Source organism: Saccopteryx leptura, chromosome 4, assembly GCF_036850995.1.
Source record: "Saccopteryx leptura isolate mSacLep1 chromosome 4, mSacLep1_pri_phased_curated, whole genome shotgun sequence".
Lineage (NCBI taxonomy): Eukaryota > Metazoa > Chordata > Mammalia > Chiroptera > Emballonuridae > Saccopteryx > Saccopteryx leptura.
Window position 1 is genome coordinate 80,968,309 of NC_089506.1, and position 14,327 is coordinate 80,982,635.

General features: G+C 31.1%; 1 protein-coding gene across 1 annotated transcript in view; it reads left to right on the forward strand.

Annotated features, from left to right (window-relative positions):
• Positions 1 to 11,323, forward strand: part of KLHL1 (kelch like family member 1) — a 451,195-nt gene extending 439,872 nt beyond the window's left edge. The window contains exons 10-11 of the mRNA XM_066383706.1: positions 4,556 to 4,727; positions 11,102 to 11,323. Of these exons, the coding sequence (XP_066239803.1) occupies positions 4,556 to 4,727; positions 11,102 to 11,161 (232 nt within the window). The 3' untranslated portion in view covers positions 11,162 to 11,323. The remainder of the gene's footprint in view (positions 1 to 4,555; positions 4,728 to 11,101) is intronic.
• Positions 11,324 to 14,327: the final 3,004 nt, after the last annotated feature.

The window sequence follows — 14,327 nt, forward strand, 5'->3', positions numbered from 1 at the left end:
AGTTGTTCATTGATTGCTTTCCCACATGTGCCCTTGGGGGTGGCACAGAAGACTGAGGGGCCCCTTGCTCAAGCCAGAGACTTTGGGCCCAAGCTTGTGAGCCTTGCTCAAACCAGATGAGCCCACGCTCAAGCTGGCAAACTCAGGGTCTCAAACCTGGGTCCTCCGTGTCCCAGTCTGATGCTCCATCCACTGCACCACCACCTACCTGGTCAGGCAAAAAATGTTTATTTTTTACCACAATTATTGTCCTTTATAATTCATAAATAATTTATTAAAATTAATGCCAATATAGATTGTATAATTTATTTATTAGAAACCTAAATACTCTTTATCAGAGCTGTTCTATTTTTTTTTCTTTGTTTTCTATTTATTTTGTTTTACAAGAAAACATACCTTGCTACAAAGCACTTCTATGTTGTGTTGTTTGGTTTCTAGATGACTATAGCCCATATACATTTAGAAAAATGGACATTTTCAATTCTATTTGTAATCAAAATATATTTTTATACTTTAAAATTTCCCTTTAAATATTTTAAAATAAATTATTATCCTTAAGCTATAGAAATGACTATGATTAAAAATTAAAGGTACCTCAAAGTTACAATAGGGATTTTCAATGAGAAACTAACTTTTGTTCTGTGACTGCCATTTGCCTTCAGCAAGGTTTCTCTTTAGAGCCAGTTTTAGCCACAGTGTATATATTCTCGTGCCTGAGGCTATAAACTTCTAATAGAGTCCCTGATCCCGAGCTCACACTCTGACCATGAAGGGCAAGGTGAAATGTAGGAAAGGGAGAGAGCATAAATATAAAAGATAGCCACAGCCCTTTTATTGTTTAAATGAACAGAAAACCACAGATCCATTCTCCAAAATGCTTAGAACTAATTTTTGTCAAAAACAAGAACTGACAGTGACAGAGTTCAGTGTTAGGAATTGTTTGAAAAATGCTTGTATATCTGTGAATCCTTTCCTAAGCTAAAAATGTTACTATTTTTGAGGGGGTAACAATTTTGTATATCCCCAAGCTGAGAAGTTCATCTATAAAATTCTGAATACAGGAAAGTCAGTTCTGAGCTATTAAAATGAGAACAAGCATAATTGCTAGTAGCTAATTTTGAATTTATGTGATTAGTTTTTAAATATCAGAGAGAAAGTATTGATTGGGAGGAAGGAAGGTTGTACTCCCGTTTTGTTGTGTTTTGTTTCCAACAAATTTATAAATTTAAATATGGTCAATATTACCAGATATGAATTAAAAAAATGTTATTACACATGTAAAGTATGTTACCTACTACTCATGACAAGTACATCTAATTCAAAGATTTAATTTTTATAAAATAATGCACTAAATTTTTAAAAATTCCCTTTAGGAATTTTGTAAAATATAAAGGAAATGATACTTATTCCTAAATGTAGAATATTATCTTTAAATATGTACTTAAATATAACACATCCTAGTTTGTTTTCATTTTACCCTGAAATATGAGTATTTGAGAATTGTTTTGATATTCAAGGTTCACTTGAGGTTTCAGTAATTCATTTACTATTGCTTAGGGTTATACTGTTAGCTGTTTTCTTGGTTCTTCTGCCTTTTATCAAAGTGATAAACAATGTCTGTTCTGTAGACAGTGGCTGGAAAGAATCCTATAGAGCTAAATAAAAATTAAATGAAGACTAAAATATGACTTCAGAAATAGCTATTTAAGTGAATTGATTGTGACAAAAGCCAGGCTGGATTCTGTAGAAGAATGAATAAAATAAAAGAGTGTTTACTGTTCACTGAAATTAAAGTATAAATATATTACATATTCTTCTTTTCACTATAAAAATTTACTGACAAACAAAAGGTAAACAATGCAACATACTCCCCTGAACACATCACCCAACTTCAACAACCATTACCAATTTGTTGTTTTTGTTTTATTCTTTCTCCTTCACTGTCCTTTTCCTCCCTGAAGTATTATTTTAAAGAAAATTTTAAAGATGTCATTTTAGCTGAAAATATTTCCGATTTCATCCCAGAGAAAAAATAAAAAAATAAAAAATAATTAGTACTTTATATTTTAACATAATCACAATGTCTTTAGCACAACTAACAGACACTTCAGTTATGTCTTATTAAAATCTAATGCCCAGAATTAAAATTTCCATGTCTCAAACATGTTTTAATAATTAGTTTGAATTGGGATCCAAGTAAGGTATGCTCTATTTTGTTATGTTTTTATGTTTTTCATTGATTTGAACAACACAGAGAGAGAAGGTGGGGAGAGAAATAGAGACAAAGGAGAGGGAGGAAGGGAGGGAGAGAGAGAGAAAGAGAAGCATCACCTTGTTCCACTTAATTGTTCCATTTTAGTTGTACACTCATTTATTGCTCCTCGTACCGTCCAGACTGGTGATCAAACCCATGACCTTGGTTCTCCAGGAGTATGATCTATTCCCTGAGCAACCCAGCCAGGGCCTATTTTTTTCTGCTTTTAAATCTCAATTTATAAGTTACTTCTTATTTACTTCTTACTACATTTTTTAATTGAAAAAATCAGGCAGTTATCCTGTATACATTCTACTTTATAGATTGTACTATTTGATTTTTTGTAGTGTATTTTCTACCCTCTTTACTTTTTTGCTATTTATTTAAATGTGTGTGTGTGTATATATATATAAATGTGTGTGTATATATATATGTGTGTGTATATATATATACATTTTTAAATGTTCGTGGTACAAGTTAAATATTTTAAAGAGGAATTTGATGTCATAGATTGTGTGTTTGTGTGTCTATATGTCTCTGTGTCTTTTTATGATGATTGTATTTATTTATTGCTACATGTAAAATTGAATTTTTATTTGCTAGACAGCCTATGCTTTAAGATGGACCTGTTTTTGCAGGCATCCAATTTATTTCAAATTTAATATATATCACCAAGACTGTCACAACTCCTTCAACCACAGAGTGTAATTGCATGTAACATCTTGAGTAATGTGAATATCTCTATGACATATGAATTCCAGATCCTGGCAGTCCTTCCATTCATTTCTTTTATAACAGCCTTCTTTATTTCCAATAAACTACAGATGAGTTTTTTGGCTTGTTTTTTTTTTTTTTTTTTTTTTTTTTTTTTTTTGTGTGTGTGTGTGTGTGTGTGTTCATTTCTTTCTTTGTTTTAAGAGTCTGTGGGTTGAAAATTTTAGCTGGTGAAAAACAAGACTGGAGTAGAAAAACAACAAAGAATATATTTACTGGGTTTAGAATATTTTTTTAATTTAGTTTTCTTTCTGCTTTTACTCTACTGGGTTCTCACTAGCTTTCTTATTTCTTTATCCGAACCTATAGTTGCAGATTAAAGGCAAAAGAGTGGTTATTTATTCTTAGTTAAAGTAAAACTCATTCACCAAAGTATTCTTCAGATTTTTGCCACTTAAAATATAATAAGTATTTAAAAGAGTATTTATATGCATATATATGCATATTTATATACATATATGTAATGTGTGGTAATCAAACTTTCTGAAAATTATATCAATTTTTTGTTTAAATTCAATAATAACTTGAAACCCTTGCTTTATTTGCTTGATTTGCCAATTCACCAATGGGGAATCCTGAGTAGTGTCACTAAAACATAGTTCTGTTCATGCTATAATTATTTTCCCAGGTTTCAGAGCCCCCCTGTTTTCCTATTGAGTAAACATAAAGCACCTAATTACTCTGGGAATCAAACATCCATAAGTTGATTTAAAAAACAAGCAAACAAACAACTACACGTTTTTAGGCACTCTGCTTTTTCTATATTTTTTCTATTTCTTTATTTATTCATTTTAGAGAGGAGAGAGAGAGAGAGAGACAGAGAGAGACAGAGAGAGACAGAGAGAGAGAAGAGAGACAGAGAGAGAGAAGGGGAGAGGAGCTGGAAGCATCAACTCCCATATGTGCCTTGACCAGGCAAGCCCAGGGTTTCGAACCGGCGACCTCAGCATTTCCAGGTCGATGCTTTATCCACTGTGCCACCACAGGTCAGGCCACTCTGCTTTTTCAAACATTCTTAAACTTAGCCACATTTTACACCTGCTTCCTTAAAACTGATAATGCATTTTTGTTAACACTTCAGTTTTTTTTTTTACAGAAACTTCTTACTCATAGCAAACTTAGGCTAGCTTTGCAAACCTGACTTAATGGTAGTTTCAACTTGTATGTGAACTATTCCATAATTCTCTCAGATTTGTTAACAATTACTTCTGTTTTGTTACCATAGTACTTTGTTCATACTATAGTAAATAGTTATTTATGTATGTGACTTCTTCATTGAAAAAAATTATATTAATTTTGTAAACTTACTCTATCTGAATAAAAGTCTAGGTATATTTTTAAAATTTCTTAAAATTTAGAGAATCTCACATTGTGGATATTCGTTCTTGAACACCTGCTCAAACAATTCGGCTTTCAGTTAAAAAAAACAAACTACTTTTATTTTCATGGAATGTTTTTGAATGGGTATCATCCATATGGTGAAAGATGAACGTGATTAGAATATGTCCCATTGTTCTTACATTTTAGATATGACCCAAAAACAGACACATGGACCATGGTGGCTCCTTTGAGTATGCCCAGAGATGCTGTTGGAGTTTGTCTCCTGGGTGACAAATTATATGCTGTTGGTGGCTATGATGGGCAGACATACCTCAATACCATGGAATCCTATGATCCACAAACTAATGAGTGGACACAGGTAAGGTTGTTGCCACCATAATTTACTTCAAATATAAGAATTTATTTCCTTTAAAGAAGAGAAGTACATAAATAATATACTTAGTCAAATTAATCTGAACCCAAAGTGATTACTTTAGTTTATAATGTTCACTTGCAAAGAGTTCATCATGTTTTTGTGTACAAAATTCAGAATATTTGATTTTTAAAATAACTAGAATAAGATAATGAAAGGCTGCAGAAATCAACAATCTGCATCCCATTTTTGCTTGACTATGTTAGGTCCATTGTTATTTTTGCAGAGATATTTTCCAAGGGGTGGAAAGTCCAAGTAACAATACTCATAACCATAAACAGAAAATAAGAGGATAAAGAGAGAATAAATGGTGATAGAAGGAAAGTTGATTTGGGGAAGTAAATATACAAAATACAATATATAAATAATTCATTGTAAAATTGTGTACCTAAATTTTAAAAAAGAAAAACATAAGTATTTGTTAAATAAGAAACAAACACCAAAGGGCTCTGAATGCTCTTTCATGTATAAAGCACTCACCCTTGGACAATCGCTTTGGCTGAGAAGATGGAATGAAATGATTGACTGATCTTAGATGAACTATTTGTCCCTTGAATATCCATGGTTGTTAGACTTAAGCTCATACTAGAACAGCTCCCATTCTAGTCATATAGCTAGAAGATTTGTGTTGGTTTGTATGAGTGTTGAAGGAAAAGGAGGACAGAACAAATTAATTATAGTGAAAATACCTTATGCTATATACGTAGCTACTATCAAGTTGCTTGCAATGATGGGAATGGATATAATATTCTCAGATTTTGTGTCCTCGTGTTCAATTTCTCCTTTTTTCCCCCTTCTTTCCTTTCCAATCTCTCAATATCTCTATTATTTTTCTCCTTTATCAGAAAACTTAAAGCGAATTACTGTGCAAATAAACAAACATGCAAAACCTCTTCATATTGGGTACAGGAGAATTGCAAACTTTTTATATAGTTGAAGTAGAATAATAACCTCCTCTCTTTAAGTTTCTCAGAGGGTAAAGAGTTTATATTTTGGTCACAAAAATTTATTAAATTTCAGTTGAAAAACTTGAACCCTGATTGAAGTAAATTTATAACTCCCTTGATTGTCCATGTTTAAATATGTGTTCAAACACAATATTTAGATAGGCTGTGTTTAATTACAAACATAATTCCTAATGGACGGGCTAAGGTATCTGGCCTTCTGAATCTTACTCTTCCTTATGGCAGACTCTGATTCCAATGAGGATAGATAAAATCTGCTAAGGAGGAAGAAAGAAGGTAGAATGAAGGAAAGAAGGGGAACTATTTGAAGAACTAGGTCTTGCAATTTTTTGATTTTACTTTAATTGTGAGAGAAGAATCATTCTTCCTCCAAAGAGCAAAACATAAAAGAAGCTAATATTTAATTACTGAACTAAAATATATATTAGAGGATGTATTTTTAAATTTTTACCTTTCTGCATCCTGTGTTTACAAAACAACACTGTATGAATTAATGACTATTGATTTTCTAAAGAAATATATCTGTTCAATGGTATGTATTTTAACTGAGCCATTTTTACAAATGAACTTTAAATAAAGAATGTTTAATTTCATATAAATGATATAGTATAATATGTTTATTATATATTTATAATAATGAGCCATTATATTTATCATTCCTTTGAAATAGAAATAAAAATCATATATGTAATAATAATAGGTAAAAGCCTGCCAAAGACCACTTTTTCTCATCTGTATTTTATAACACTCTTTTGGATCATATAATATCTTACAAATGGCAAAGGGTATAAAATTTTTATAATTTTAGTATAATAAACATTAATATTAAAGCTCTTAAATTAAGATTTTGCCTCTGTAAGTTCTTATTACTTATATTTTAAGATTCTTGAGGGACTACGAGCAGACCCACATGAAATCCCTTTGACAATTTTCACAATTGCAGGCCACTAGAAAAAAAAATGCTGTATTATATGAATAATGTATATCACTTTCCCTTCATCTAGCCTATAAATGGGCAAAATAAATTGCTTATCCAATTTGTCATTGGTGCCCCTAAATGGATAAGTATTAAAATAAACAAGCAAAGTATATTTTTAAAATTCCAAGAATGTATTTTTTGAAAACTCCTCAAGTTAGTTATTAAAAATAATGAAAATTAGGAGCAATGACCAGATGCATGTCTTAGATAGTTTTACAGAGAACAGATGCATGCATGAATGTATATGTATGTGTGTTTCAAATAAATTTGACTTTGTTATTTAATACTGTTTATTTCTTGCATTTGGCTTGAAAAAACTATGTTTCAATAATACAAAACAAATAAACAAATAAAAAACAATCCCCCCACACCCTAAAAAAACAAAATAAAAGAGTTTTATTTCATATCCCCTAGCCTGGAAAAATCACCTTTTCATGTTATTTCTTGGTATATGGTCATAGTGCTGTCATGCTGCACCTACCAGCAGCTGTAAATAAACCAAGGTAGTGAGGCATTTAATGTCATGTTGAGAGAGACTAGCACAGGGTCTGACATGGGGTAAGATATATGTGAATGTTTCTCACATAAATTCAGAATTATTGGTGCAAATCATTTTGCTCTCTTGTGCATGGGTTTAGTTTATTTGCACACATTAGATTTATAAGATATTGTAAATGAGTTCCAGAGAAGCCTGGTAAAATATCTACATCTTCGGTTGCTTTTTTCTAATTGGTTTTGTTGCCAAAATTTTCAGTTTATTATCTAATGCTGAAAGGTATATCCCTGAAGAGAAAACAGGAGAGATTTTAAAAACATATATATTGAATATGTATATATAATATATATTGAATAAGATAAAATAGCATTAACAGGGAAAAAGGAAAGTTCTCTTGGACATTTTAAATGTTTTCATGTAGAATATATCAAATGTTTAAAATAGCACGATAAATTTTGTGGTAAAGATGAAGTGTGTTGAGTACAAGAAATCTTTAGAAAATGATATGTAGAATTAGGACTGACAGATGAAAATATGAAGAGTGGTTTAGTTTAAGAAACAGGATTTATCATGAACCACAGGAAAGTGAACACATGGAATATTTCATTGAAATAAATAAAATGGTGAACAATGAGTTTGGGGAGATAAACAGGGTGTTTATGATCTAGGGAAAGAAACCATAATATAGCATTGTGACTTCACAATCAGACTGAAGGCTAGTTAATAAAGAATTTTAAACAGGGAGAAAAATCAATCAGAATTATCTTTTTAAATGATCAAACTGGAAAGAATGTAAAAAATGGCTAAAGGAAAACAAGATTGAAATCAGAGAAATATCTTAGGCAAATCTCTTACCAATCCACTCTAAGGTGGAAAAATTTGAATGAGGTACAACTAAGGGTCACAGATGTTCTCTAGGTTTCTCTTTTGAGCAGAGTAGTGTCATTCGCTGAGACAGGAAATGTACAAGGAAGAGCACAGTTTTGGGATAAAAATCACAAATTAATTTTTACATGTACTTATATGCATGTATAGAGATATAGATGTAGATATAGTTATAAAGTGAAGTTATTTCATCAGTACATTGTCTAAAAACTATGCACAGTATTTCTCAGTATTAAAAGAAAACATTAGAGACTATATTGGAAACTGCAAAAAATATGACTACCCAAAGATCATCCCATTTCTATACAACAGTAAGACTTGAGCACATATATTTTGTGGAATACTACTCAGCCATAAGAAATGATGACATCGGATCACTTACAGCAAAATGGCGGGATCTTGATAACATTATATGAAGTGAAATAAGTAAATCAGAAAAAAACAGAAACTGCATTATTCCATACATAGGTGGGACATAAAAGTGAGACTAAGAGACATTGATAAGAGTGTGGTGGTTATGGGGGGAGGGGGGAGAGGGAGAGGAGAAGGAGGAGGGGGAAGGGCACAAAGAAAACTAGATAGAAGGTGACAGAGGACAATCTGACTTTGGGTGATGGGTATGCAACATAATTGAACGACAAGATAACCTGGACAAAATATCTTTGAATATATGTATCCTGATTTATTGATGTCACTCCATTAAAAAAATAAAATTATTAAAATTTAAAAAAAAGTTCTTTATATGACAGTGATGTCAAACAACACTTGAAAATGATTGGCGACTAAAAGAGAGACAATGCAAAGGGTGTGCACTATGGAGTCAGATACATTTCAGTTTGTATAGGTCAATGCTGTGGGATTTAAAAAATGTTTCTTGACACTCCATTCACATACCTGTCATATGGAGATAACAATGAATGATGAAATTATGAAGATGATTGTAGTAACTATAAAAATTACTCTTAACACACAGTACACTATGAATATATTCACATGCCCCTTTCCTCCTCTCCTTTTGAGTAATTAATAATAATAAAGGCAAGAAATATTACCTTAAAATAGCTTTTTAAAAAACTAATGCATTAAGTGAAAAGAATAAAATCATATAAGAAGTTTTTTTAACATACAAAAAGGCAAGAAGCAATTGGTACATGTGAAGAACTAGTAGATAATGGTGGTAATTTTTATATTTGGAAAGTAAGACCATTTTTTTGTTAATCAATAAGATAATATATGTTATCTGAGGTTATTATGCTCTTAGCTATTTTATTTCTTACATTTTATTCACTCTCTTTTCAGGTTGAAATAATATCCAGCAATTCCTAGTCTATGCTGACATTTTTATGTGTATGAATTATTCTTAGAAAACTGTAATAAAAATCATTGATATTAAAAAACTCAAATTATTATAATCTTGGCTTACCTCCATGGAATAAATTTCCATTACAACTTTGTAAAAGTTACTGTTTACAATATATTACAAGCCAATTTCTTATTCACTATGATTTTTTTTAAATCTCAGTTCTGAACAAAATGACTGTCATAAGGTGAATTTTAAAATAAGTTATATATCAATGGTAATTATGGCCTATTTATGACAAAATATTGAAGTTACTTCATTGTATGTCTTTATTTATTTATTTATTTATTTTTTTTTTTTTAAATAAATTTTTATTAATGGTAATGGGATGACATTAATAAATCAGGGTACATATATTCAAAGAAAACATGTCTAGGTTATTTTGTCATTAAATTATGTTGCATACCCCTCGCCCAAAGTCAGATTGTCCTTCGCCACCTTCTATCTAGTTCTCTGTGCCCCTCCCCCTCCCCCTAACTCTCCCCCTGTCCTCCCTCCCCCCACCCCTGGTAACCACCACACTCTTGTCCATGTCTCTTAGTCTCATTTTTATGTTCCACTAATGTATGGAATCATGTAGTTCTTGTTTTTTTCTGATTTACTTATTTCACTCCTTATAATGTTATCAAGATCCCACCATTTTGCTGTAAATGATCTGATGTCATCGTTTCTTATGGCTGAGTAGTATTCCATAGTGTATATTTGCCACATCTTCTTTATCCAGTCTTCTATTGAAGGGCTTTTTGGTTGTTTCCATGTCTTGGCCACTGTGAACAGTGCTGCAATGAACATGGGGCTACATGTGTCTTCACGTATCAATGTTTCTGAGTTTTGGGGGTATATACCCAGTAGAGGGATTGCTGGGTCATAAGGTAGTTCTATTTGCAGTTTTTTGAGGAACCACCATACTTTCCTCCATAATGGTTGTACTACCTTACAGTCCCACCAACAGTGAATGAGGGTTCCTTTTTCTCCACAGCCTCTCCAACATTTGCTATTACCCGTCTTGTTGATCATAGCTAATCTAACAGGTGTGAGGTGGTATCTCATTGTAGTTTTGATTTGCATTTCCCTAATAACTAATGAATAGACACTTCTCCCAGGAAGAGATACAAAAGGCCAACAGATATATGAAAAAATGCTCAGCTTCATTAGTTATTAGGGAAATGCAAATGTCTTTATTTAGAATGAATGAATAACATTTAATTCAGTATTATATCAGGGGAAATAACTTCAAAATGATTTCAGTAAGTGTAATAGATATTTCAGCTAAAATGTATTCCAACCTATCATTATAAAATATCTTTATAAATATGTCTATGCATGCTCCAGAATAAATATTTGTTGAAAATTTCCATAATAGCTTTATTTAACTAAGAATCATTAAATATCTTATTACTTTTATTAAAAACTTCATAAGTGATTACAGGTTTTAAAATTTTTAATATGTAAATTATTTCTTTTTTTGTAAGTGCCATTTTTATTGTTTTCATTTTTATTGTATTATTTCTGGCTAAATTTTCAAATATAAAAATATATAATTACATGCAGATAAATGTTTTAAATGTATTAAAATGTGTATATTTTTCAAAAAAAATAACTTTTTTCTTCAACTGTGTTTAATCTTTTCAACAGATGGCTTCCTTGAATATTGGAAGAGCAGGTGCCTGTGTAGTAGTCATCAAACAACCTTGACTTATTTTTATTTGGAGAGATTTTATTTGCTGAAGTGCTTATTTTTATATCAGAAGGCAAGAATGAGAACTTCCTGATTATTCAAAATCTTCAAGAACAAGGATTTCTGTAGATTCATGTAATGATGTCAAAAGAGGTAGATTAAACCAAATTATAGAAAACAAGAAAATGTCTCACTGCTATAGGAACAATATCAGCTCCTGTATTAGTTCAGGAATGGTAATTGGTAATTTGCTATGTATTATAACATACAAATAACTAGAGTTACCAAAAGCTTGTTTTTCTTGGGCAATTAAAAGGAGAGATTGATATTTGTGACATGAATAATTTTATGATTTACAATTGTTTTGTAATCTGTGGCAATTACCAATAAGTTGCCAAATGTAGCAGACATGATATTTTCATTTGACGGAATCCAATTGTTTTACTATTTTCCTAATCAGATGTGGTCATACAAGGAGGCAGAATGATGTTTTGTTAAAACAGAAATGTTTCTTCCTCCCTTTCCTAAGCTGCAAGGGCAGAGAAACAGATTCATGCTTGTCTCATGTATTCAAAAGACGAACTATCTTGCTAATCAAAGCTGCATATGTCATCGGAGGCTATGGTTGAAGTTTATTGCACCTATATTAGCAATCTGAAGCTGGCAAACACAAAGGATTGTTTTCATTAGTCTTATCACATTGCTTTACTTTTTGAACACACTGAGCCAAAGAATCAGCACAATTATGGGCTTTTGCCTTATTTTGAGTTCAGTGTAAGCATGGAAACTAGTTATTATGAATGTTTATATATGTATATATATATATCCATTGCATGTTGAAATCCTTTAGAATTTTGTTTATTAAAAAAATTAGAATTTTGAAAGAGATCTATGATCTATTTAATTGGAGTGTTAATGGTCATTGTTAAAATGAAGGCAGACTTCAGAATCTCATTCCCCACTTTTCAAACTTGTTACATCAATGTGCACATTATTTTATTCCAAATGTTTGTAATTGTTCAAGGCATAAAGTGGAAATATTACATAATGTCCTTAATATATCCATGTAAATTTTAAATACAATTAATAAATGATAGAAACTTTGCTTTTATCAGTGTTATGTTTCCTCAATCAAGAGAGCTAGGTAATTTTTATTGCTTGACTTTTCAAAATTCAGGTAATATATATTTCTATCAAAACTTTAGTTTATATCCTCCATAATATCATTCTTACACAGATATTTATTTTTTTTAGTCTGTAGTCACTCAAAACAATTAACATTGGTGCTTAGAACTCAAACATCCCATATGAAATTGCTATTAATTGTGCAGAATCTTAAAAAGACAAAATATTTCTCATTCTGCATTGGTATAAATCATGGAATTAAGTTTTATTATTAAGTGGTAAAGTGTTCAAAAAATCAAATAAAATATTAATAAATAGTTTGTGTCAAGAAACTGTTAGTAAATCTGAAGTTTCCTAACATGTACATATATATGGTCAAATCTTTTAGTCATAAATTTTTTTTTTAGTAAAACAATGTCATTGCAAAAATAAGATGCTATGGAAGTATCAATTATTTAAATATATATATGATATATATGATATATATATATAGAAAAATACATAACATAAAAATTATCATTTTAACTATTTGTAAGTGTACAGTTTAATAGTGTTTAGAATATTCAATTTCTTCTGCATATGTATTTTCTCCAAAATATAGAATATACATATAACATCAAATAACTAAGGAATATAACTTATTCTTGAAATTTTAAAGAATAGTCCCTAGCAGGCTGGCTCAATGAATAGAGTGTCAGCATGGCATAAAGACATTCTGGGTTTTATGCCCAGTCAGGGCACACATGAGAAGTGACCATCTACTCCCCTTCCCCTACTTCTCCCCTTCTCTCTCCCCCTCTCACAGCCAGTGACTCTATTAGTTCAAGCATCTCCCTGAGCTGGTCTGAACATCGAGCTCAGATGGGGGTTTCCCAGTGAATGCCAGCTGGGGCACATGTGGGAAATTGTCTCACTATATTCCTTCTTCTCACTTAAAAAAATTAAAGTATAGAGAAAAAGATAATGTGATACAATATATGTCTATTTTTCCCCATTGATTTGTGAGAGAAAATGAGGAAGGAAGAGGGTGAAGGGAGGCAGAGAGAATGAAAAGAGAAAGAAAAAGAGTGAGAGAGAGAACTATCAACTCATTCCATTTAGTTATGTACTCACTGATGGTTTCTCCTATGTTTCCTGACCAGGGATTGAACCAGCTGCCATCTCGGTGTGCTGGGATGATACTCTATTCACTCAGTAACCTGGCCAGGGCCCATATGTCTATTTTTTAAACAATAAAGTTTGGTGGTGGTTATATTTAAAACCTGGCTAATAAATTTACCAACATTTTTATGTATAAGTATTTTTTCTTCCTGAGAGAAATTTTCTCCAAACAAATTTGCTGCATTCAACCAACTATTTTTATGTGTGGATCATATTAGCCTAATACTATTTATATTGCATGCACTGAGTTTGTGCACCTAATTTATTGTATGAGGACACTGAAGCAATTTGGACAGTGAAGTTCAAGTCTATATGAGATAAAGAGAACAGATATCATCGTATTATTTCCTGAAAAAAAAACTGTCCACTATGGTCACATGGAAAATTATTTTCAAGACTTACCACCTACCTTGCCATGACTGTAATCTAGGAATCTTGAAACTTGACTCTGTCAATTGTTAATTCAACTACATTAAAGATTCCCCTGTGAGATAAAATTTTTGCTAAGAACTGAACATTCACTATTTGGCTTTTAAATTAATAATGCATATTTAAGTATAAGAAGCATAGGAAATAGCACAAATATTTTTTTGAAAAAATATCAGTTTTTTTCCAAAATATAGTTTAATTTTAATTACATTGGTATCCCTGAACTATAACTTATTTTTATAAGTAGCACGTTGAAATCTTAGAATATTCCACAAACATTTTTAGTTCTAATGATAACTATTAATGGTAACAATAATAGTAATAATACAGTTTAAAATTATTTATAAATTATTATAATCATTTCCAAACCTCCAAATGTGGTAGTACTGATTTTCTTTTCATCTTGCATGTTAAAGTCCAATAAAACAAAAACTTACGGTTAAAATACAATTAAAAAGATGACATTTG